Source organism: Oryzias latipes, chromosome 16 (genome assembly GCF_053564925.1).
Source record: "Oryzias latipes strain Hd-rR chromosome 16, Olatipes_Hd-rR_3.1".
In the NCBI taxonomy this organism is placed as follows: domain Eukaryota; kingdom Metazoa; phylum Chordata; class Actinopteri; order Beloniformes; family Adrianichthyidae; genus Oryzias; species Oryzias latipes.
In genome coordinates this window covers 34558414-34582507 of record NC_136252.1, presented here as the reverse complement: position 1 = coordinate 34582507, position 24094 = coordinate 34558414, and the positions used below count along the sequence as shown (strand labels likewise).

Genomic DNA, 24094 nt, shown 5'->3' with positions numbered 1-24094 from the left:
ACAAAAGATTGTTACTAGATAAACAAAATCTTTCCAAAAATGATACATTTCTCAGGAACTCTCAGTTCAGTGATGCATTCATCGAGTACAATTTTCTTTATTTTCTCCAAGTTTCATTCTTTGCTAAAACTTCCACTTGCTTGTCCATTTCTCTGCAGCCTAACCTAGTTTGTATTTTGAGTGGTAGGGGTGTGGCCTATGGCGTTTCATGGCTGCCATTAATTGAACGAGGGCAAAGATAACTGAGCGGGTGGATTCAGGAAGTGAGTGAGGAACCCTTACAACCGCGCAATGCTAACCGTTGCAATCCTGACGCTCCTCCTGAGCGCTCGCTGGGTTTGCCAGTGGTGTTCAAGGGGGTGTGTTTCTCACTTGGGGGGTAACCTTTCTAGTTGATCTGATTGGCCGAAATTTGCAGGTCAAATCTGGCAAGGCAGCGGGGCGGGACTTTCATTCTTTTAGAGGCTATAAATGGGAAAAAAACGGCGGATGTGACGTGGATTAAAATGTTAACAGCCAAGACCAAGGTAGGAAAGAGCAGATTCATTTGATGCTACATGGGTGAGATGCTGCTCCGTTGTTAGCATTTGTTAGCCACATGCTAATAGACGCTTCCTGTACTTTGAGTTGTGCAGCAGCTCTGTCTCGCGCTAACTAAAGTGTACATGTATTTTTACGTAGTAAAGGGATTTTCACATGAGAAAAACTTACAGCACAAAAATACCCGCTGCACTTTCTTACCGTGTTCTTGGCCGTTCGTTAATGTTGAAAAATGAAAGCCCCGCCCCGCTGCCTCGCTGGATTTGACCTGCATATTTCGGCCAATCAGATCCACCAGAAAGGTTACCGCCCCCAAGTGACAAACCCCCCCCCCCTGAACACTGCTTGCAAACCCAGTCAGAGCTTTATGCTCACTCAGTTCCTGAACACAGTCGCTCGGTTTGTTTCTGTGCTCGTTCAGTTAATGGCAGCCATGAAACGCCATATTGACCTTCCAAAAAGGTCAATCCTGATTGGTGGGAGTGGTTGCCATAGAAACACGGCTTACTGACTCAATTTGGTTGGAGCCGGAAGTAAATATTTTTCTGAGAGTGACGTCACACTCACTCGCTCCAGTTCTCAGATCCAGTCAGTGGGTCTGACTGTTGGTGTGATCGTTTCCAAAAGTCTAAATGTGACAAACATTCAGTCATAGTTTCCTCATCTGCTGCCGTCTGCAGAAATGTTGCTTCTCTTGCTGGTTTAGGTAAAAGCAGCAGATGAATGTTTTTGTCTGAGCTCCAGACTCTCTTCCGGGTCCGCCCGTCCTGCGCTCCCGCCTCCCTCAGTACAGTTTCCTCCACTGTGTCAATTAAAAAAAAAGTTTTTTTATTTTATTTAATACTTTCATGTCCCTTTAGGGGTTCCGTAGTGGAGAGAGCTGGCGCGCGCGCAGCTTCCCCTGGATTTCAAAACACCGTTTCTATGGTCACAAACTTCCGGGGGGGGGGGGGTTAAAAAAAATTGGCGCTGATTAGCAGAAGCGCAGTTCGTATTGCAAGGCGCGTGACTGACCGTCAGAAACCTGATCCCGCGTTCCGCTGAAGGCGGAGCCCCCCCCTCACAGGAGGCGCGCCTCTCGGAAGCGGCGCGCAGGCGGCAGCCGGACTGCGCACACCCCCGGCCGCAGCCGCTCTGTGGCTGAGAGCGGAGCGGCACAGACAGGTAAGCGCGTGCGGCTCCCATCACGGCGCGAGGAGGACGCGTCCCCGCGCGCGCTCGTTCATATCACGCACGGCGCGTAAATGCGAAGTTACTGTTGTTCAGCCGTTTCTGCGCGAACTCCGACCCAAAGTTCCCGGATTCTTTTTTCATCCGTTTTTCTGCGCGCGCGCTCACTTTGCGCAGCAGGATGGACGCGTTTCAGGACCAGCAGGTGCCAAACTCCAAAGTGAGTAAAACAAACAGCAGAGTGCAGCAGCGGGACTGGAGTTCAGGGGGTCAGGCTTCTGGTCTGACGCGTCTTTCCTTCCTCCAGAAGCAGCGAGAGGAGACGGGAGGCTGCCAGAGACCCGCCGACGACAGGAGGAGGAGGAGGAGGAAGAGGAGAGTCATTGACCTGGCCCTGGACTCTGAAGGTGAGGAGGAGTTCATTTCACGGCTCCTAAACATTTAGCAAAATTCAATGGGTCTGTCTGATGACAGCCGGTGATGATTCCCACAATGCCTTGCACGTCAGTCAGGACTTCCTGGTGCTTGTCTCCCTCCTCAGAGCTCTTCCAGGACCTCCGTCAGCTGCAGGAGACCTGGCTGGCAGAAGGTGAGTGTCACAAAAGAAAAGGAGGAGAAGTGGGTTCAAATGGGAGGGGGGGGGGGTGCCTAGCGTTGCAGTCCAATTAAAAGGCTGTGTGGAAGAGGCACCTCGTGTGTCATGCATACATTAGAGAGCGGGGGTCTTGAGGGACGCCGAGGAGGCTCTACCCAGAGAGTGTCATCACAAATTACCAGGAGAAGCTCTCCGACGCTCACTGTCTCTCCTGCTTTTGGCAGCAGCTGAGGCGCCGCACGCCAGCCTCCACCTCCACCACCACATCTCTGCTGCACCCCCCTCCTCCACCTCTCTCCCTTCCTCTCTCATCCACACCCCCCCCCTCTTCTTCCCTGCCTCCTCTCAGAGCTCCTCTCTTCATCTTCTCCAGCTGTACTCTGCCATCTCTTCCTCAGTTTCACTTCTTGGCGGCAAAAAGAAAATAATGGATCTATAATCCCTTTTTTTTTTTCTTGCAAACTTTTTCCAGGTAGTCTTTCAGACTTTTTCTTCTTCTTTTATACATCCTCCCTTCTTCTGTATTTTTTTTTTCCTCTAATGGCAAGACTTGCTCTTCGTGGTGTAACTAAGACGTGATGCTTCAGGATTTAAGCGCCAGCGTCCTTTTTCCGCCGTGTCTCCAGCACCGAACTTTTGGTTAGTGCGGGAAAAAGAACCCGGTCTGTGTTGTGTCTTTGTGTGCATGCTGATGTTCTGACACCTGGAAGTTTCTGACGACCCGAGTACGAGAAGAACTGACGGAAATTGTTTTTTTAAAAGCAGCGTTAAGGCGGGAAGTTTTTAAACTTTAATTTGGTGTAAAACGTTATAAATTATTTTTTTTAAAAGGGTTTCAGTCAGAGTGAGACTTTATGTCAGTTATTTAGTGTTTAATGTTATTCAGCAATAAAAAAAATGTCACTTCCTAAATTCACATTTTTCCATAATCATGTAGAAACTTCTGATTAAATTTGAATTCAAATCAAAAATGTTCCAAAATTTACTTTTTAATTATTTACGCCTTCATTACTTTAATTTTGCTGCAACATTTTTGTTTTTGAGTCGCAGAAACAGCAAATATTTGATTGATTGGCGGCTTTTCCTTTCCTCTAAAGTGACCTCCAGCTGTGGAAAGTGACTTGAACGACTGTAAAAGCGGTAAATCTGCAGCCAGGCTCGATCATTGATGTCAGAGAAGGTTGGCAGCCCCAATCCCAAGCTTTTAAAAATGAGAAATATTCTCTAAAACAGCCGAGCGAGTCGGAAAGGCGAGGCGGCGCGCTGGACGGCGAAGGGGGGGGGGGAGAAAAAAAGGCAGGATTGAAATATTTCAGGATCTGAAGTGAGAGGAGAGTCTGCTGTGGTTAAGGGTCACAGTTCTGCCCGTCACGGATCGATGTGATGATGGACGGCTCCAGCTTGGAGGTTTAATAAATGACTTCCTGTCCATTAAGATAAAAAGGAATACCTTCCCATTTGTAAGATTTATTAGCTCAGGTAATTGGAACAAGAGGAGGAATTATGAGCGGCCGACTGAATTTCCGACTTGTAGAAGTTGATGGTTTTTCAAATGACATCTGGCTGGAATTTAGGAGGATTTTGTTCCCTTTTCCAGAGAAAATAGTGTAAACGGGACGATCTTTTACCCCTGCATTTGCTCTAAACGCCCTCGACCGGCGTGAAGACGTCTCACCGCTGCGGTTTTCCGGTTGGCCCCCCGCCTTTTTTCTGTTTTGTGAATGGCGGCGGCTCTGTTTGGTGCAGGGATCAGCTGGTCCGTGCACAGTCTGAGGCCGTGACTCATCCGTCCTGTACTTCCTCTCACACGCAAACACCGACGGCCCTCCGTCCTGCCGTCCAAGTCACGAAGCGTCCGCTCCGTCAAAGCGCGGCGTTGGCTCCCTGGACCTTCAGAAAATGCTCTTCTGCTCGCAGCCCTACAACCAAAACCGCATCTTCTCCCTTTTACTTTCCATCTGTTAAGTGTTCACACCTCGGGTGAGAGGAGAAAGGCCGCTCCTGACCATCTGCAGAGGCGCAGAGCTACCAAACCGTCCGTTTTTGATTTCCGTTGCAGAGCCCAGACATGTCGTGGCAGGATACCGATGCTGCGATAATGAGGATCCACCTCTCTGTGTGCAGAAATAGACGTGCTAATGACACTTTTGATTTTTTTTCCCCTTTCCTCGTTTTGCCAGAGAGTCAAACTTGAGGGACTGTCACAAAGTGTAAATATGTGTGATATCAATATTTGCGTGGCTAATTGGAGGGAGGCGGGCTTCATTATTTTAGCATTAGCCCAGGCAGGCGCAGGTGAGGCGTCGGAGGATTTGGATGGGGACCCAGCTCTGCAGGTACAGGTGGATTCAGCAGTAGGGAACAAGCCAATTAGATACTGTTAACAATGGGTGTTGGGCTGCTGGCGAGGACCGAGGCGGCAGCGTCCAGCCAGCGAGGAGCTCAGGAAGTGGAGTTAGGAGGGAGACGGACGGCTCTCCCTGTCAGGCGGGGCGTGTTTGCAAATGTGCAGGTATTTTCTGCTGAGGTCTCGTAGATTTCAATAAAAGGATCTAGAGACGATCAATAGAGAGAAAAAGATTGGTTGACTATCTGAGAAGAGAGATATAATCTGTTCCAAAAAGTCCTAGAGCGTTGCAGAAAACGGTTTAGGATTTATTGGAGGGGAGGGAAATGATTTTATAAAATTGGTCCCTAAAGGAGCAGAAGCGTCTTCTCATTTTTAAATATCGTAACGACTGGCTCAGATTTCCTGTGAAACAAATCCGTGGCGTTTGCGAGGTTTGCCGGCAGCAGACGGGCGCCGCATCAGTGACGACCCTTCTCTTCTTCTCGTCTTCAGCTCAGGTTCCCGACAACGATGAGCAGTTTGTTCCAGACTTCCAGACCGAAAACTGTGAGTAAAAGACCCCGCTCTGCCTTTCCGTTCCGTCTTTGTGTCGCCGCCTCTTTTTTCCTGATGCTTCTATTATTTATTTGTATTTTTTTGTGGAAAGCCCCCCCCCCCCCCCCCCCCCCCCATGCTCAGGTGAACCAGGTGGGGGTCATCCTATTCCTGCTAGTTATTATTACAGCCACATATTTGCATCAGGAAAACCAGAATCGTGGATGTTTTTGGTGGTTTAAAGGATCAAGCTGCTAGAAAATAAATCAATATTTGTTTAATTCTCCTTTTTGCAAAATTCATTTTGGTTTATTACCGTTTTTTCCCCACAGACTTTATAAAACACATTTTAATTTTCTCTTCAACTTGACCTTTTTTTATGTTGTCCCTCAAAAATGAATTTTTATTTCTAAAACTATGGTAGCTCTTCTCCTCCTGTGCCTGACAAAAGCCAGCCTCGTCCCGTGCAGATGAGGCCGTTAGTCAAACGCGGCCTGATTGCGAACGCCGATTTGCACGCCGCGGCTGATGACTTGGCACGGCCCGCCTCTGGAAGGAGCGGTGCCAAGGTGGGGGACAGAAATTGAGCGAGTGGAGCTCAGTGGGACCCGGAGTGAGCACATGTCTTTCTGATGAGCCAAAAGGCGCATGAAACTGTGAGAAAAACCCACCAAAGTGTGTGTCCGCACCCTGCGTCCCCCCCACCCTCCCTCCCTCGCCCTCCACGCCCTTTCACCTTGAGAGCTGAACAAAAGCGAGAACTGTTCTGCAGGAATCTGGGCTCCCTTTACTGCAGAGCGAACCCAAAATGTCTGTTTTTATCAGCTCTAAAGAGTTGAACTCTTTATAATCCACCTTAAAACCACAGCTGCCCCTGTAGATTTGAACATAATTCATCAAATATTTGCTTTTTTCCCCCTCTGACCTCATTTTTCACCGCTGAAAACCCCCGTAAGTAAAGAAGTGAGAGTTTGGGTGCGGCCTGTGAAGGTGAGGCAGCGTGGGGAGCAGCAGTGGAGCAGAGGTCACCGCTCCCGTCCCGTCGTCCTTCAGAGGGGCAGCCGGGGTGGTGGGTGGCCGCCATGGCAGGAGACTGCTGACCATATGAATTGTCCTGTTGGCAAAGCCGCGGCAGACCGGAGAGGCACTGACAGATGGCAGGAGCGCGAGGGCACCGTGGCGGGGGCGCTTGAAGCAGGCGTCCCAGCCGGCGCCGCTCCCATATGGGTCTCATCAGCCCCAGAGACGGAGGGGACGCTCGGTTTGGTACCGAGAGAGAAACAGGTGTAGGTGAGGCGTCTAAACAGACGGAGAACGTGAGGAGAAATGACCCCAGAACCTCGTCAGGTCAAAGAAAAGTCCTACTTCTGTTGGAGGAGCGTTTTCTTTACGGCATCACCTCAAATCCATCCAGAAAATACGGTCCACAAAGACCAAACTGGTTCTATACATACATTTGATTCATTATCAGAACCTAATCTATTTTTTTATGCAGTTTGTTCCGTTAAACATTCGATCCTTTTTAACAGTTTGTGGAAAAATTGTAAATTTGTTGACTTTGGACCAAAAATATCAACATTTTTAGCAAAAATCTGGACGAAACTGCTTGAAATAAATTTTTAGGAACATTTAAAAAAAAATTACATTTAAATCAGAAATACATGTAGACTAATAGTAAACAATTAGTTTACAAAGCTGTTTTTGTGATTTTAGCTAGCTAACATGCTAGAAGAATTAGCGACATATTTATGTGGAAAAACAAGGTTTTAATAAATATGAATGAAGATTTGATTCATATTTAAAACTTTCATAAAAATGATTTAATATTTCATTTATGTTCCTTGTTTAGGATATAATTCAATCAAAACTTTATTGTCATCAGTTAGTTTTATATAAACTGCTTTGTTGTGGATTCAACAAGATTTAAATGAAATTAAACATTTTTTTATTGTAGTTCAACTGAATTTGATAATTCTTTTCAATGACTTTTGCTTACAATGTTCAAAATGCTTGTCTAAATAAGTTTAAATTTTATAATTTATTCAGATAAAAATGATAATAAAAATGTCAGTACAGAATATTTATTTCCTATATTTAATTTCCATTATGAATTTTACGGTTTTTACCTGTAAAACATTTTCTTAAGTGTTTTTAAAAAAAAAAAGCTAAACTCAACGCTTGGGAATATTTCAGTGGTTTGTCGTCGTGCGCTCTGGCGGTTCCTCTCAAAGTCAGCTTCACACTTTGCAGTGAAAGCAGCATGTGAGCGCCTCCGAGCTAAAGCGTCCCGAGGCTAACGGAGGAGAAGAAGGAGAATTTTCTTTGTCTCAAACTCCTCCACAGATGCTTAGCATTAGCATAACTTAGCGGGGAATGAAGGAGCAGAGGAGGTGTAAAATGAGGCCACACTTTACCAGCAGATCTCAGCCTCCATCATTTGACAGCAAAGGCGAGCACCTACGGCAGGTGAAAATGGAACGGAGGCTTTTTTCGCTGTTGCCAAAAGACCTGAATTTTTTTTATGAATGGACTGGAGAAAGATCTGCCAAACGTCGCTCTCTGCCAAAACTCTCGTTTGAGGGGCCAAGTCGTTCTGTTTTACAGCTACAATTAAGTGTTTTCTGATTGTATAACACAAGAAAAATGATTTTCTTTCCACTTTGTGAGACAATATTTGAACCAAAAAGACGTTTTTAGGTCGACGGAAGAGAAAAAACCCCAAACATTTGCATTGGAAGTAGAGCCAGTAATTGTCTTAACTGCTGCTTCTCCTAAACTGCCTCCCATCTTGATGAATCGATATGTAGATAATGAGAGCAATCAGGCAGGGATAGGCATGACATTCTGGACTAAAAAGGAAGTCTCTGTTGTAGTCAGACGCGATGCCCTCGCTATCGATTTGTGTACCTTGGCACCCCACTGACCAAATCCATTGTGACATTTCAATCTCCAGCGTAAGACGGAGCGCGGCGGCTCCCCAGAAGCTGCTGTTTTCACAGACCCGGACGCTGCAGCGGAAAAGATGGAGAGTGCGTCAGCAAAAGCTTTAATCCTGCCAGACCAACGCCGGCTTTTGTTTGGACTACCAGCCTCTGCCGCGCTGCGCCCGCCAGCCGGCCGGCAAAGGTCTCCCCTCAGGAAGTGTCTTTCTGACCTTTGATCGATGACCTGGAAAGGTCAGGCCCCCGGTGAAGGCTGCCAACAACCCCCTAAGCTCCGTCACGCCGGGCCGTGTGGCCCCAGGGGCTCGGCTGAGGGGGGGGGGCAGATCGACCCCTGCTCACGCGGCAGCTGCCAGCCAGGCGTTTGAAAACTCCCCAAAACATCTCCTCCTCGCATCCGCAGTGAAGCCCCCTTCATCCCATTCACACGGCTGAGCCGCGATGCGGGGAGCGGCCGGCCTCTCAGGGGTTTGGTCGTAGCGCCGTACAGAGACCCCCCCTCCCCCCCTCCTGCCGCCTGTGTTGGGTGGCGAGACGGCGAGGAAACCCGATCCCGACTTCATTCTAACTGACTGGGTTTTCGTCAGAGACGCAGCCAATTGGGTTAGCGTTGATCATGACTCAAGACGATGGCGTGTTAATCTGGACTGATCAGGCACTTAACGGCCTCTCAGATGCACCGTGGGGGCCGTAGGTATACCCCCCCCCCCCATCTCTTTTCAGATCAATGAGCCCCATTGTTGTCGTCAGGAGCGTATTGACAGCAGCTGAAAGCATTTACAGGAGCTCGCCACACACTCACTTTTATGATTGTCATATTTCACTACCAGACCCCCCCACCCCCGGCAGGAAAAAGCCCAACAAATGAGATTTGAAGCCAGTCAACTGCATAAGTGATGGCCTGAGACGTCAGATCTGCCTAAAGGGGGGTGGGGTGGGGGTGGGGGGTGGGCTGCAACAACCCTCATTTCGTCTCGCCGGGTCGTGGCGCTTAGAAACGCGTGGCAGGGACGCCGTGAAGGAGAGATGCTCCCCACAGGAGAACCAACCGCTTCCTCTGCTTTCCCCTTTAGTGGCGTTCCACGGACTGCAGCTGAAGATCAAGCGGGAGCTGCACAGCCCCTGCTCCGAGCTGAGCTCCGCCTGCAGTCAGGAGCGGCCCTTCAAGCTCCAGTATGGAGAGAAGGGCCCCTACAGCATCAGGTGGGGGCCCCGCCGTTCCTGCCATGAAGGCACAAAAAATCTTTGGTCTCCGCTTTTGACAGATGGACTCGACTGACGCGCCAAAAGAAGGAAAAATGGGAAAAACAGGACAGACCTGAAGAACCCGCTTTAAGGAGTGAAAGATGTGGAATTATAGAGAAATAAATCAATAAAATTTACTCTAATCAGTCAATTAAACTTAGAATTTATCAAACAAAACATGAAAACTGGCCTCACAAATAACAAGAATTCAAGTTCTCAGATTAAAAAAGAGAAGATAAAAGACTGAAAATTAAACAAAAATGCAGAAGTGATTGTAGTACATTGCAGTAAAAGTATTCCTGTTAATGAAAAACGTCTTCTCCCTCCTTCCTGGACGATTCTGCGGCTCTAAAAGGGTTTTTCACAGTTTTTAGGTAAAAGGTGATAAATCTATAGCTATAGTTGATGAGCTCAAACGTCAAGTATGTTATTTTAGGTGTTTTAAATACCTTTTATATTTTTGAAAAAATGAAATAATAATTATATATATTTTTGACTAAATCCCACAAAGAAATACAAATTAAATGCTTTAAATATTACCAAATTTTTTTTCCCATAGTTGATAATTCTATGATGTCATTTGACAGTGATGTAGTAAAATTAACAGGATTTGATGTTTGTCTTTTTGCAGCAATTTCATATGGTTCATCTGCTTTTTATTGGCATAGACAGATTTTAGGTCCATAAAAGTGCTCTTTGGTTAGCGGATCATTTATTAATAAAAAAAAAGAAAATATGAAAAATAAACAGAATTCATTTAATCATTTAATCTCAACAATTCATTTAATCATTAAAAAAAAAGAAAAGAAAAAAAAATACTTCACAACCCTATAAATTCAAAATGCATCATTTTGTTATTAAAAGAAGAAAATTCAACTAAATAAACTACAACTTCTAAAAGGTCAATGAAAATAAATAAAAATACTATTACTAAAGTATTAAAATAGAGTAAAAATGAGCGAGAAATTCTTGAAAAACATAAACATAAACTTTATTTTGAAAAGCTGTTTTTTGTGAAATATTTGGAACTTAAAAGAGGATCAGAAAGTCAGTCGTTAAAGAGTGAAATTTAATTCAGTTTCCTTTATTATTATTAATATTATTACTATTTGCGCTCTAGCCCCCCACATACATTCAGGTTATTTGACATTTAAAGCGGGTCAACACGAGCGCATATTGCAAATATGTGTATGGAAATTCAATTCCCACAGAGTTAAATGAAACACAAATGACACCATGAACTCCAACCAGCAACATTGCAGCACATTTGACTGCAGCCTCTGTCGCTTCCGCAGTGCCTATGAGCAGAAGCAGCTTGCAGGAATGAAGCCTTCCAGCCCGGTGACGCCTCCCAGCAGCAACCCCGTGTCCCCCATCCACCATGGCTCGCCGACGGCGGCGCCGACCCCTAAACCGGAGCGAACGTTCGGCCACATGGCGCCCTCGCAGCCGCTGCCGGACGGCGCCTACTCTCTGGACCACAGGTACCGCAGCCGCTGACATTTACATCCCGTTTACATGCAGGTCCAAAAGCTGCAGACTGAGCGAACCCGGACGACTGACCATCACACTACAGCCTGTTAACGTGTTCAAATTTATCAATCAACTCAATGAATCAAGCAGCTGTGTTTAAACATGGGTGTCTATTTTAATTAAATACAAATCCTGTTTTAAAGGTTGTTATATCTGTTGGTTGGTTTTCATATCTAAAATAATTTTTATGTTTTGACAAATATCACACGGCCAAATGCATTAAAAATAAAAAGGAAATAACTGTGGTAATTGTTATCTTTTGCATTTGGCATCATATCTTCTGAAGCTTTGACCATGTTGTCAGACCTCCAACTGCGTATCTTCCCCCCCAGGTTTCGCCGGCAGCTCTCCGAGCCGTGCCACTCTTTCCCCTCCCCGCCGTCGATGGCCCGGGACAGCCGGCCCATCTACCACCGGCAGATGTCGGAGCCCAACATCCCCTTCCCTCCGCAGGGCTTCAAGCAGGAGTACCCCGACCCCCTCTTTGAGCACCCCGCCATGATGGGAGCGCCGCTCCCCCACGGATACCCCGCCGGCATGATGATCAAGCAGGAGCCCAGGGACTTCACCTACGACTCAGGTGAGAGGCTGCTGAGTGTCAAACACGACAGAGGCGGATTCTCTGCATTATGGTGTAAGGAATGAGAGATGACAGGCATTTATTGAGTTTGCTCATTATTGGGGCAGGGGCTCTGGTTTGGATGGGTGTCTGCGCCGCTGACCATTTCCTGTGAAGCTCTAATAGGCCAGAGGGGGGGTCTGGTGGCGGTCCAGAATGGGTCCTCCCACGCCTGCGCGCTTCCTTTGGGTTAGACAGTAATCATTTGGCCCTGCAGAGCCCGAGGCTGCACCGGGACATGAATGAACGCTCGCCGGGTTCATTCACGAGGCCACGCAGAGCTGAGAGGAGCCGCCTCGTGGCAGCGAGCCCAAGAAAAACCGCTCCAGCCAATTTGACGTCTCTTCTACTGCATGTTACATCAATCAATCTTGATTTGTAGAGCGCTTTAACATCTACCAGAGATCCAAAGGGCTGCACAGGCATAAATATGATAAGTACAAGTAAAATGATCAAACGATAACAGTCAAATCAACGTTAATAGAAACAGTAACAGAGCTGGCCTGATGGTCATCCACTCTGGTGTTAAAAGCCAACGTAAAAAGAGGAGTTTTTAAAGATTTAAACTGATATAAGGATCTGGCTGACCTCTAAGAACAAGAGTTTAGTGGCAGCCACTGAAAAAGCTCCGTCACCCTTAGTCACAAGTCGAGTCCTGGGAACCACTGAGAGCGTCTGATCTGCAGATCGCAAAACTCTACGAGGGCGACGATTCTACAGGAGCTCAGTAAGACAGAGCAGTTCTAGACCATTAAAAGTCAAGAGTAAAATGTTAAAATCGATTCTAAAAGAAACAGGCAACCAGTGGAGAGAGCGTAGTGTTGGGGTAATGTGATGACATGTTCGATACGTCTGCCTCACAGTCGTTTCTGTTGTAAAAACGAGGACCTTCAGCCTTTCCTTCTGCGTTTTCTCGCTTTGCGTCTGCAGTTCTTTACAGCTGGGAGCACCTAAACGCCAATTAGCACCTCTTGGATGCTTCCAGAGGAGAAAAAAAACAACAACACACAAACAGAAATAAATCTTACTTCCACTACAAACTCACATTCCAGTTCCTGCAGAGCCAGGAGAGCACAACAGAAACCCACACCAAGCCTGGATGTTGCCATCATTTACAGAGGAATCTAAGATGAAGGATGCCCAACCGTCGACATGTCAAGAGGTCGTGTGTTTGCGCTCCTGCTGTGCTGTAGCGAACGCGCAGGACGGAGAATGGCGGCGAATTTATTAGCAGCCAGAACGGAGCATGTTGACTGGAGCAGGCCTGTCGGAAAGGATGGGTGGGAGGAGCTGGTAATTCCATTAGCGCCAATTTCCTCTACCAGCCCATTACTTTGATGAAGCTCAGAGAAATGTTTACGGGCCTAAATGAAAGGCCGCAGTGTGTTTATTGAATATTCACTTTGTAACCTGTTTGGCCAGTTTTTGATGTCAGCATCACGTCTGCAGGAATTCACAGATTGAACACAATTTCACGTGAGAAAAGTAATGTTTTATATGTAAGTGTGTCATTTTTTTAATCAAACAGACGGTACTATATGAAAACGGGGATTTTGGCGCTTCATTTCAGACATGTCAGTCACTTCTATTCAATTCAGTTTTGCCGTACCATTCTAGCCAATCATTCAACCCTATATAAGAATGGGTGTGGCTGTGAGGGTGGGCGGAGCTTCAGTCAAAATGCCAAAAGCGAAATAAGCAAAGGTTTGGCTTTAATTCACACCAAAAAGATTTTAATTCATCAACCTGATGGGTTGGCCTCATGTGCGCAACGCTCCAAAAAGAAAACAAGACCGTTGCTGTGGTGATGAGCGGGGAAATTTGTGGTTACGTCAGAGAACATGAAATAAAGCATCTTGGGAACATTTGAGTGCTCTTCTTCATCCTGTGAGGCCGCTTCATCACACTTAAAGGCTTTTGGGGGAAAAATTGGTGTGTTTTTCATTTTAGAAGCACTGATTGGAGCACCTGAACCGGTTCAAAGGTACTGGTTCGGCACAGGAAAAAATCCCTGTCATAGCGCCTGTATTTATATTGAATTAAGTAAAGAACAGATGTTCAACTTTATCATAAAGAATGACAGAAAAACATTTAAACCTAAAAATGTACGTTAGCTAGCAATCTAAAACCTAAGATGAGAAAATGAAAATCCTGCAATCATGGAAAAAAAAAGATGAGACTCGACTTTGTGTGTAGTTTGAATTAAATCTGGGGGGAAAGGCATAATTTTAGGACATTATGAAAAACTTACGTCATGTCACTCTTTTTTCCTATTTGATGGAAGATCTTCCTCTAGGTAGAAAGACTAGCGGTGTGTGTTAGCGGAGTGAAGCAGCTCGCGCCGCTAATGCCGGAGGGGATACTGTTTCATCAGAGCTCGCAGTTCATTGAGGCTTCATCTGCAGCCTCTGGTAGTTCCCATCATGCTGCCTCCGGGCCCTTTAACACCAACTCTCCTTCTTGCCTTGGTTTCTGCAGAAGTGCCTAGCTGCCATTCTGTCTATTTACGTCAAGACGGCTACCTGGCTCACTCTAACAGGACTGAAGGTACCAGCGACGGCACCTCCGCAATAGTCAACCTAGTTTTATAGAGTATTATATGAAATGTATGTTTTTCGTCCTATATTTCAGGGTGCATGTTTGACAAAGTGGCGAGGCATTTCTATGACGACACCTGCGTGGTGCCCGAGAAGGTGGAAGGTGAGTCCCTGGTAAAAGGTCGTCCCGAAGCGTTCTGTGTGCCGCCGTCTTCTTTTCCTGAACCACAACTGTGATGGAGTCCAGCAGGCGACATCAAGCAGGAGTCGGGCCTGTTCCGGGAGGGCCCGTCGTACCAGCGCAGAGGCTCCCTGCAGCTCTGGCAGTTCCTGGTGGCTCTTCTGGACGATCCGTCAAACTCCCACTTCATCGCTTGGACCGGTCGCGGCATGGAGTTCAAACTCATTGAGCCGGAGGAGGTGAGAAGTTTGATGCCTTCATGAAAAAAACAAAAACCCAAATAGTGGCTTGGGGAGGAGCCATTGACCTCCAATTGCTTATGTGTTACACGTGGTTTCTGCTAACATATTTGTCCAATCTGATTGGTTACCTGAGTTACCGCCCACTTTAAAATTTAAAATGGTGAACATTTCTGGGTGAGCTTTACAGCAGCATCAAACAGTCAGAGACACAGAATTAACTTGTTGTATTTAAGTAAACTCCTCCTTGGAGACACAACAGTTTACATTAAACTACAAAAGCCAATTTTTTTGTAGCTAAAATGAGGGATTTTGACAAATATACAGGATTCTCACATGTTGTGGCAAATTAAACCAGAAGAGTTAAATAAATTACAAAAGAGTACGATCGTGGCAACAGCCTGAATTTAATACGATGCTGATATTTTGTTTTCTCAAAGTGTTTTAGTTTGTTACACCCAATTTAGAAATGTCGCCTGGTGGAAGGAATGTAGCATTCCTGAAAACTGAGGGATATGGGCGAGTATGTGGCGGAGGTCCATGCAGCCTGGTGGTGGAGGCAGATGTGCATAAAAAAGGGGGGTCCATTCACGCCGTGAGGGCACCAATCGCCTTAAGACTAACATTACAACAACTACAACTGCTGCAAAATTCAGCAGCACGCATACTGACGAGGACTGGGGGGCGGGAACACATTACACCGATTTAAAAATGGCTGCATTGGCTCCCTGTGCGCTTCAGGATTGATTTCAAAGTTCTTTTATTGGTTTCTAATTGTTTTTATGGTCTCGGGCCTTCATATTTATCTGATATGATTTTAAAGGATGAGCCCTGGCGGACCCTCAGGTCCTCTGATTCAGGCCTTTTGGTTATCCCAAAAGCTAGAACTAAAACATACGGCGAGGCCTCATACAGTTATTATGGGTCTGTGGAACAAACTCCCAGCATGCCTGTTCAGGTTTTTAAAGGAAGGCTTAAGACCTACCTTTTTAATTTAGCTTTTAGTTGAGTTTTAGGAATTTATTTGATATTTTAATTGTTTATGTTCTCTTTTTACTAGTTTTATATGTGTATGTATTTAAATTTATTTATTTATTTGTATTTATTCATTTTTTAATTTTTTGTCACACTTACCATTGTATATGTCTATTAAGGTTTATGTAATTATTTGTTTTTTGTTCTTGTTTTAAATATATTTCAATTTTAATGTTATTCCTTTTACATTTTGTTTGTAACTCCAGTGTTTCCCTCTGAGGGATCCTCCACATCAGTGACTGACCCTTCTCAGGGAACGGCATCACTGCAATGGGATCTCCCGGGTCTGACTATCTTGATCGGATCTGGGGGGTCCTGTGGTAGTGTACTCCGTGAACTTGGGGGGGGGGGGGGGGGGGGGGGTGTCCACTGATGTGGACATGTCCCCAAAATATCGTTTCCCCACTTCAGGACAAAGCCAGGTCTCTACATTCTATCATTTTATGACTCTTTTTATCATAGTGTATGGATGTATGTGTGAGTGGGGGGGGGGGTTGTCTGCATTGTTTGTCATGTCATTTTGTTTTTAAATTTGATTATATTTTATGTAAGGCACTTTGAGTGACATGTGTTGGAAAAGTGCTTTATAAATAAAGGTTGATTTGATTTGATTAGCTGACACCTCCTGGAGTGTGGGGTATGGGTACAGAGAAGAAGAAATGATCCTCTGTTAGGGAAAAGAAATGGTGGCAGAGTGGAAAAACTCCAAAGGAGAAGCTATAAGAAGCGCCGTGTTTGGACAGCGAGGACGGATGGTGGGTGGTCTGGTAGACAGGTGCTGCAACATCTGCTGCCTCCACTGCTGGGTGTCTGACAAGCTCCTAATGAACACATTCCTGGTCCAGTCTGCTCTGGCTGGACGCGCCTTCATTACTGTTATTACAAACATACTAATTATTAAGTTTGTCCAACACTTGTGCTGTAATTGTCCTCGTGTTAAACTAACTGTGCTGCTTTTGTTTTGCCCGTTTCGACAAAGGTCGCTCGCCGCTGGGGCATCCAGAAGAATCGTCCAGCGATGAATTATGACAAACTCAGCAGATCGTTGCGTTACTACTATGAGAAAGGAATCATGCAAAAGGTAAAAAAAAAAAGCAACCTTCTTCTCAGCAGAGAATCAGATCAGGAACCGTTTCTACGTTTGAAACCTGAACAGGCTCCTTTTTTAAAAGAACAATTCATTTAAGTTTAAAAATGTAAGCTTAAGCTTCACGGCAAACATCAACAGACAAAAGACTGGGGGCATCAAAATTAAAAAAGTTAACATACTAAAAATGTTATCTTTTTTTGCTTACTTTTCTATATTTTTGTTTATTTTGACAGATGATTAAAAATATTCACTGTAAAATTTGTGCTTTTAGTTTGTTCCATTTACATTTTGCATTTACCATGAAGAAGTATTCACCTAAGATTTTATTTAATCTTTTTTTTTATTCTTCCATCCCATAATGTGTCTTATATATTTACTCTTCTAACTACCACTTTGAGAAAAAATTAGTTGGGAATATTATACATAAACCGCAACAAAATAGGACTAAAATAATAACTTTTTCAGTCACATTTTCCATTAAATTAATGCAAAAATGTAGATAAATTGGTTTCTGGTTTTCATTTCTGATATTAAACTATGGGGGACAAAAGTAATTGATGTGTAACGTAAAGGAAAGGAATGTGTCCATCGCCCTGCAGGTGGCTGGTGAAAGATACGTCTACAAGTTCGTGTGCGACCCCGAGGCCTTGTTCTCCATGGCGTTCCCCGACAATCAGCGGCCGGTGCTGAAGACAGACGTGGAGCGGCAAATCAATGAGGAGGACACCGTGCCGCTGTCGCACTTCGATGAAAACATGGCGTACGTGCAGGAGGGGCCCTACTGCCAGCCACACCCCTACAGCGAAGGCTACGTTTATTAACGTCAGCGTTCAAACCCAAACCTCCACTCTGACTCATTTAACTGAACACTCCCCTCACAAGCACAGAGGCACGCCCCCTTTTCGTCAGTATGCTAAACATTAGCGCAACCTTTCTTCTGTTCTCCTTACGGACGTTCAAGCTGCACAGCAGGGTGGAGAGTGCACTTTATGGACAGGAATCGGACTGGACTTGGCTTTTGATCGTTGTTAATGTTCGTCCATGAACGTGGAAATCATTCTGTTTTGGGTTCTTTTTGTTTAAAATTCTCTTTTGAGCATGTGATGAAGAAAAGAACCGATGGATGGAGTTTCTTTTTTTTCCCCTTTTCAGTCGGCCGCCTCAGCATCATCTCACCATGGAACTTTTGTGAATAAAAGACATTGTTAAAAGATTTGGAGAAAGAACTATGAAAGAAACGGAAACACTTCCCCTTGTCTGATAAGACTGTAGGTTCTGCTGTATCTGGGTCATTCACTCATAAGCTAACAAACCCCACGAGATCCCGAGGGCCTTTGAGAAGCCGGAAGCGTGTTGAGAACTCTCTGCATCACATGTGAATGGCCTGTGTTTGGGAAAATCAGCAAAGCTCCAGGCTGCTGTAAAATAACTCTCACTGTTCAAATTATTTTAAGTTTGTTTTTTGGTAATCTTTACGTGCAATTCCAGGGGGTACCGCAATCAATCAGAGAAAATGTTCACCCGTAAATTTTTTCTTTTTTTCAGGATTAATGCAAGAAAATCTAAAAGATCCACCGGTTTTATTGTTTGTTTAAAGCATTTTGTTCCATAAGAACGTCAGGTGTACACTTTGTTTCAATGTTGTTGCTTTTCATTAATGGGTTTCTTTTTGGTCCAACAAGAAGAACTATTTAAAGTTTAATAATGTGGTGAATAAAAAAAAAACAAGTCCTATATTAATAATCCACTGTATAATTAGGCAAATTCACATTTTTGTAGCTGCTTTCTGTTGTGTTTTTTTAAGGCTGAAGAAAAAGTCTTTGGCTGCAGTTCTGCGTTTTTGTTTTTTTATTTCCTTTTTCTTTGGTTTAAGCATTAAAGAAGAAGTCGGGTCTGTGGAGCGTCTCGTCTTTGAAGTTCATGTGTTCGGGATGGGATGGAAAAAGAAAAAACATTCTGTAATAAAACAAATCTGAAAAACTGAAAACCCACTTTACAGGATTTGTGCAGCGGACAGTCAAACGATGGTCCGTCTTGTCTGTCATGATTGTAACCCTTGTTCTATCCTAGGCACTTTAACATTGGGAGTTGGGTCATCTAGACCCACTAGACAGTGCTCTGAACCTTTTTTCTTCAATGATTTGTGATCTTCACTGGTGTCCATGGATTACATGAAATCTTTCCACCTTTATCCACCTTTGTCATGGTAGGGAGAACACCTCAATGGAAGGGGAGGGGTCATCTAAGATAGCACAAGGGTTAAATTAGATAAAGCGATTCATTTTTGTACCTTTTCTTGACAGACACAAAATTTGAATTTGAAATTTGCTAAATGGAAGAAACTCTTGGGTTGGATGGATAGATAGATAATAGACTATTCCCAAGTTGGAGGGAAGTTTCCCAACCACAAGGCGTTTAACCAAAGTGACACCTGAGCAAAAATCAATGACTAATTTAAGCCAGCGCCTTCTTCATGTAGGTGAATTGTTTCTGTTCTTTTGTTTCTGCCTCTCATCCATGGCTGGCAGTAATGAAAAAAGCAGCAACACCCCCATAAAGTTATTATTTCCTTCTTTAAGGAGTCACTATGGCTAAAAATCAATGACTAATTTAAGGAAGCGTTGTTTAATTGCTTTCACTGATGGGAAAAATGAAAACGGATGTGTAAGTAATGAAAAAACACTCGTTGCCTTAATTTGTCAAAGCAGGATTACATGGCAACCCTATACAGTTGGAGTTATTTATTGATCGTATGTAGTGTAGGGAATTGGTCTTAACTTTAAACACCTGATTGTTTCCCTGAGGATATTTAACAAGATCTAATCCAACATCTACAAAGCTAAAATCAGAAGCATGCGTGACAAATGGCACATCCAAGAGTTTTCCTTCACAACCAGAAAAAATCCAGAATAATAAGGAAAATGCTCATATTTTACAGCAGCACTGTAGGCCTTCCCTCTTAACACAAAAATGAGGCTTTTATGAAGATGTTTCATTTTTCACTTTAACTTGAAGGATAGGTGATGATAAATATAAAAAGTCACTGTCTTGTCACCATCAGTCTTGTGAGTCCAAACTTTTGACTGGCGGTGTATTTCCTCAAGTATATCCTCCGATTTTAAGAATATCAGAACAGCATGATGCCAGGCGTGGACATTTATTTATTTTTTAGGGTCCTGGGCACAAAGCAGCTGAAATTTTAAACCACAGTTGAGTCAAATTAGGTCACATCATTTCTCACATTTTTAAGAAATGCAAGATAACTTTGTGAGGAGTTTATGATCCATTAAAAAGCTGTGACTGTTGGACGACAAAGATAAGAATTGTCTATGATGTCAGTTAAAGAAAACTCTTTCGTTTGAATCGATTCCAAATTACAAGATCCAATATCATTAAATAATTTCAGTAATTGCTTCTCCTCTGATTTTATTCTTCAAATTTTTGGTGCTGAAAACTCCTTTGTTGTTTGCTGCGATTGTGGGATTAGAGTTAAATATTTCAAGTTTGACATTGTTCAGTTTAAAACATTGATTACCTGAAAACCTTTTCCTAAACAAGCAAAATACATTGGTATTCTTTGGACAACAGGGCAAAACACTAGTATAATGGTGCAAATGGCACACTTCCATGGTTAGAAAGACATTCTAACCGTATAAACAATTATAAACCCTTGTCCTATCTTAGATGAACCCCCCCTTCCATTGACGTGTTCTCCCTGGATAAAGGTGGAAAGATTTCTTGTAATCCATGGACACCAGTGAAGATCACAAATCATTGAAGAAAAAAGGTTCAGAGCACTGTCTAGTGGGTCTAGATGACCCAACTCCCAATGTTAAAGTGCTTAGGATAGCATAAGGGTTACCCACCTTTTGTTATGGTAGGGAGAACACGTCAGTGTAAGGGTGGGGTCATAGGATAGCACAAGGGTTAAGGGGATCATAATAATCTTGAATTCCCTATTAGCCCAAATCTTACCAGGAATTTGTGGTGTTTGTTTAAAACCATTTTTCCAAATTGAAAGTTAGTGCCATTTTTTATTTATTTTCATGCTTAAACACAGTAATCAGTTGTTGTACAAATACAGCCTCGTTGGGCTTCACATCTAAAGTTTTATCAACATTTGATGTGAAGCCAAGATAAGGTTTGATTGATAATGATTTTCAATATTTTCTCTTTTTTCTTGATTAAATTTACATAACCTTTATTTTTTAAGTTAAAGCTCTGCTTAGTAAACTATACAAAACGTTAATATTGTTAATAACGTTAATTTCCTAATTTGAACATTTACTCTACCTTTGGCTTCCATGTTGTGTCGGTAAAAATGTCCACAACTTGAAAGATTGTTTTAATTTTCTCAACTCCTAAAGGAATTTCTTAGGCACCATTTTGAACATTCAAAATGTGTTTGTGTAAACATGACTAAAACAGGTTGGTGAACACAAAGAAGAGTTTTTGTTGTTAGTTGGAGTGTGTCCTAAAACTGATATCATTATTTCAAACCAGAGTTCGACTCGGGAGTAGAACCTGCCAGCCTCAGAGCCTGTGGTCTGACTTTTGTTCAAATGAATTTCACGGTGACCGACCAGACACAAATGACTGTGGTCTATTCAAACTCCCATCATTAAAATCCCATGCAAATCTCTCGATGCTTCACATCTGCGGTGACTTTCCCACAGCTGACGGGACTCGGGGAAAAGATCCTGAAGGTCACCTGCAGGAGACAAGTCTTACACCTTTCAAAAGGCGCCTTGTCTGCGGATCAGAGCCGCTCAGATCTGACCCCGGTTATCAGCGTGTTTACCGTTTATGGACATATGCTTTACATCCTGTGCTGCCAGCCAGAGCCTCCCCTCTTCTTCTGCTCTACTGGCTACTATTCTGTGTATCTGGGCTGTGAATTGTGGTCCTCCCCCACTGTAACAAACAGATGGCCACTCGATCTTGAGTCATCACAAACCCATTACCAGAGTGACTTGTCCTCAGCCAGGCCCGCCTTGATTCGTGCCCGAGGGCTCTCGCCAGTGTTTGTCCAGGCTCTTAAGTTATCCTCCGGCTTCGTGACACGCCGTGTTTGCTCAGGTTAAATGGCCTCTGTGGCCCCTGATTGGCTGTGACACTGCAGTGTTTGACAAGTGAAATGACACCAAGTGGTCCAGCGTCGTAGCAAATGTGTTTGGCTCTTTGAAACAAGTTGGTTTTTCATACCCGGTGTTTACACACCAAAAAGCTCTAAGTGGGTTTCTGTCTGTGTTGCTAGGGTCTATCAGCGGCCACACCAGTGAGCATAAATCATTCAGAGGTAATTCGGAGAAACAACAGGGGGTTTAACAGGAAAAAGCAGGGAAATTATAAAGCCTCTGCTGCCGCCATTCTACTTTAAAACGGCCTCATGAACACTTTATTATCTAGACGCCTCTGTTTAAGGCCACCGATGCGTCTGTCCAGAATCACCACATCTACAGACAATTTTCAGCTGTAATCAAAATCTTTTCCATGCATCCTCCTTTCCATCAGAGGATGCTAAAATTCAAAGCAGGAATTTTCTTTTATTGTCAATTACTGATCCAGGTCATAATTTATATTTCAGCGGTCTGTTTGCGTTCACATCAAAAGTCAGGGGGAAGCTGCTGACTGCAGAAACAAGCCTGGCAGTAGTCTAATTAAATAGTGTCTGCCGTGTCTTTAAGAAGGTTTAGGGCAACGCCACAGGTTCCTCACTCATTACCCTTTGCTCTCTTGTTGTTCGTCTTCCTGCTTTCGAGACGATGAAACAAACGGCGCCTCGCCCCCTTCTCCTCAACACAAAGCTGTGACAGTAATAAATAGTCTCTGTGATCCAAGTTTAGAAAGCTGTGAAATTGGATATTAAGATGCTCTCTGGAGCCGCAGGTCGGGAGTACTTTCAGACTAGACGGTGGGAAATGGTCTAATCAAATCCTTGGGAAAGTAAGACGGGCTGATCGCCCAACGGGTCGGGTCTCATTCACCCGCATGGATCTGGAAGTGGAACGCTGTCTTAATAAGGAATTCTTTTTAAACTCTCTTTAAACCATAAAACCTCGAAAAATGTGTCGGTGTCTTCCAAAGTGTAAAACAAAAGAGAAATCCCATCCATTTTATGCTACTTTCACAGCATGAAAGTAGAGCAATGCTTTGACCAGCACAAAAAGGAAAGATGTTCCACCGAGACAGCCAGGCAAGATGCTTTCCTTTTTGCGACTTTAGAATGACAATTCACGCTAACCACTGAAAGCGCTGTGTAAAATATTGGGCTGTTATATAAACACACTGTCTTGGTGCTTGCTGTTCCATAAAAAAAGCTTAGATGTTAACCACACTTTATATTTGCAGCTCTATTAACTCTTGCTGCTTTGACAATTTTATTTAAATGTCACTATTTATCTATTTTAGTCAAATTAAAGAGCATGGAATAATTGGTAAGCTGAAGCGTTCTGTTTATTTTACAACAGCAACCACACACCATAACCCTCCCTCCACCAAACCTCTGCATGCGAGACCTTTACACCTCAGCATTCTATATTTTTACCTACACATCTCTGCATTTGATAATGTGTATTGCACCTGCTGTTGTTGGGTTTGAAGGCAGCTGTTCTGGTATGAAAATCCATTTCAAGAAGCTCTCTGTGTTGTTTTTGAACCAACCTAAAGGCCGTATGACATTCTGAACCCCACAGTGACCAATTCTAAACAAAAAAGTTGGTGTTTTTGTGTGTGTCCCCCTTGCTGGCTGAGTTGTAATAGTTTGCTTTGTTACATTAACGTTGACTGTTTACTCCTGAGAGAGTCCAGATCTTTCACTAATGTTTGTAGAAACAGTGTTAGAAACAGTGTGGATGTCTCGAGGGTCCTATGGACTGGCCACCATGACAGTGATTGGAGTACCTAAATGAAAAGTGAGAGAAAACTCCTGACAATGTAACGTAATTAACTATGCCTCACTGTACTCCCTCCAAAGACCCCATACTGAACTGTTGAAGAAGGCAGTTACTCTGAACATTGCCTCTGAACCACCTGAAGAGGTAAGAACAGTGCTGTTCCATAGACTACTAGTATTTTTTGAAAAAGACGTAGCAGCATCTGGGTTTTATGATATGTCTAAAAACTTTGAAGTAATGCCTGTGGGTAAATACAGCACTACAGTGAAGCCTGCTCAGCATTAACAAACAATCCTTATTCTGTGATGGAATGGAGGGTCAACTGTGTTTCGTTTCCCACTTTGGTCCAAAACCAACAGGCAGCACAGTGTCTGATTGGTAAGATTGGTAAGTTCTCTTAAAGTTCCCATACATTCTGCATCAACAGACATAGTTTTAGGCATATTGTCCTGTTACTATCCAGAAACTACATTTTAAACACAATCCCTGGATGTAAACCATTGTCAGCCTCAAACAGACATTGTGGCCACAGCCACCCAGCAGGATAGCCAGCCATCTGTCACCGTGGCCCCCAAGTCCTTAGGTAGA

The 24094-nt window shown here is 44.0% G+C and overlaps 1 protein-coding gene and 2 long non-coding RNA genes across 10 annotated transcripts in view; 1 reads left to right on the top strand and 2 right to left on the bottom strand.

The window, feature by feature from the left end:
- The window catches only part of LOC105356055 (uncharacterized), a 71251-nt gene that overhangs the window by 4271 nt on the left and 42886 nt on the right, over positions 1-24094 (bottom strand). The window contains exon 1 of one of the 4 annotated variants that reach the window (XR_013648430.1): positions 1555-1693. The exons of the other annotated variants lie outside the window; for them this stretch is intronic. This is a non-coding gene — a long non-coding RNA (uncharacterized LOC105356055). Of the gene's footprint in view, positions 1-1554; positions 1694-24094 lie in introns of those variants that run through there. 4 annotated transcript variants of the gene reach the window in all.
- On the top strand, positions 1568-18508 carry etv1 (ETS variant transcription factor 1). Of its 5 annotated transcripts, XM_023964690.2 has the most exons (13): positions 1568-1704; positions 1891-1930; positions 2018-2117; positions 2252-2299; positions 5148-5201; positions 9205-9334; positions 10672-10860; positions 11242-11489; positions 14007-14075; positions 14160-14228; positions 14313-14485; positions 16500-16601; positions 17210-18508. In XM_023964690.2, the coding sequence occupies exons 2-13, from the start codon at positions 1892-1894 to the stop codon at positions 17429-17431; spliced, it is 1443 nt and encodes a 480-aa protein (XP_023820458.1). In that variant the 5' UTR covers positions 1568-1704; position 1891; the 3' UTR covers positions 17432-18508. The 5 variants fall into 5 exon arrangements, with proteins under 5 accessions (XP_023820458.1, XP_023820460.1, XP_023820459.1 ...); XM_023964692.2 differs by lacking the exon at positions 1568-1704 and having other exon boundaries at positions 1797-1930; positions 14316-14485; XM_023964691.2 differs by lacking the exon at positions 1568-1704 and having other exon boundaries at positions 2021-2117.
- LOC144984624 (uncharacterized) overlaps positions 10455-24094 on the bottom strand; it is a 53141-nt gene continuing 39501 nt past the window's right edge. The window contains exon 2 of the long non-coding RNA XR_013648432.1: positions 10455-14501. This is a non-coding gene — a long non-coding RNA (uncharacterized LOC144984624). The remainder of the gene's footprint in view (positions 14502-24094) is intronic.

Bases quoted from the DNA above. Each gene is read 5' to 3' on its own strand.
- etv1 (XM_023964690.2), top strand. From the start codon at position 1,892: ATGGACGCGTTTCAGGACCAGCAGGTGCCAAACTCCAAA. The intron at 5,202-9,204 runs GTGAGTAAAAGA...TTTCCCCTTTAG, and splicing joins AGACTTCCAGACCGAAAACT to TGGCGTTCCACGGACTGCAG. The intron at 11,490-14,006 runs GTGAGAGGCTGC...TGGTTTCTGCAG, and splicing joins GGACTTCACCTACGACTCAG to AAGTGCCTAGCTGCCATTCT.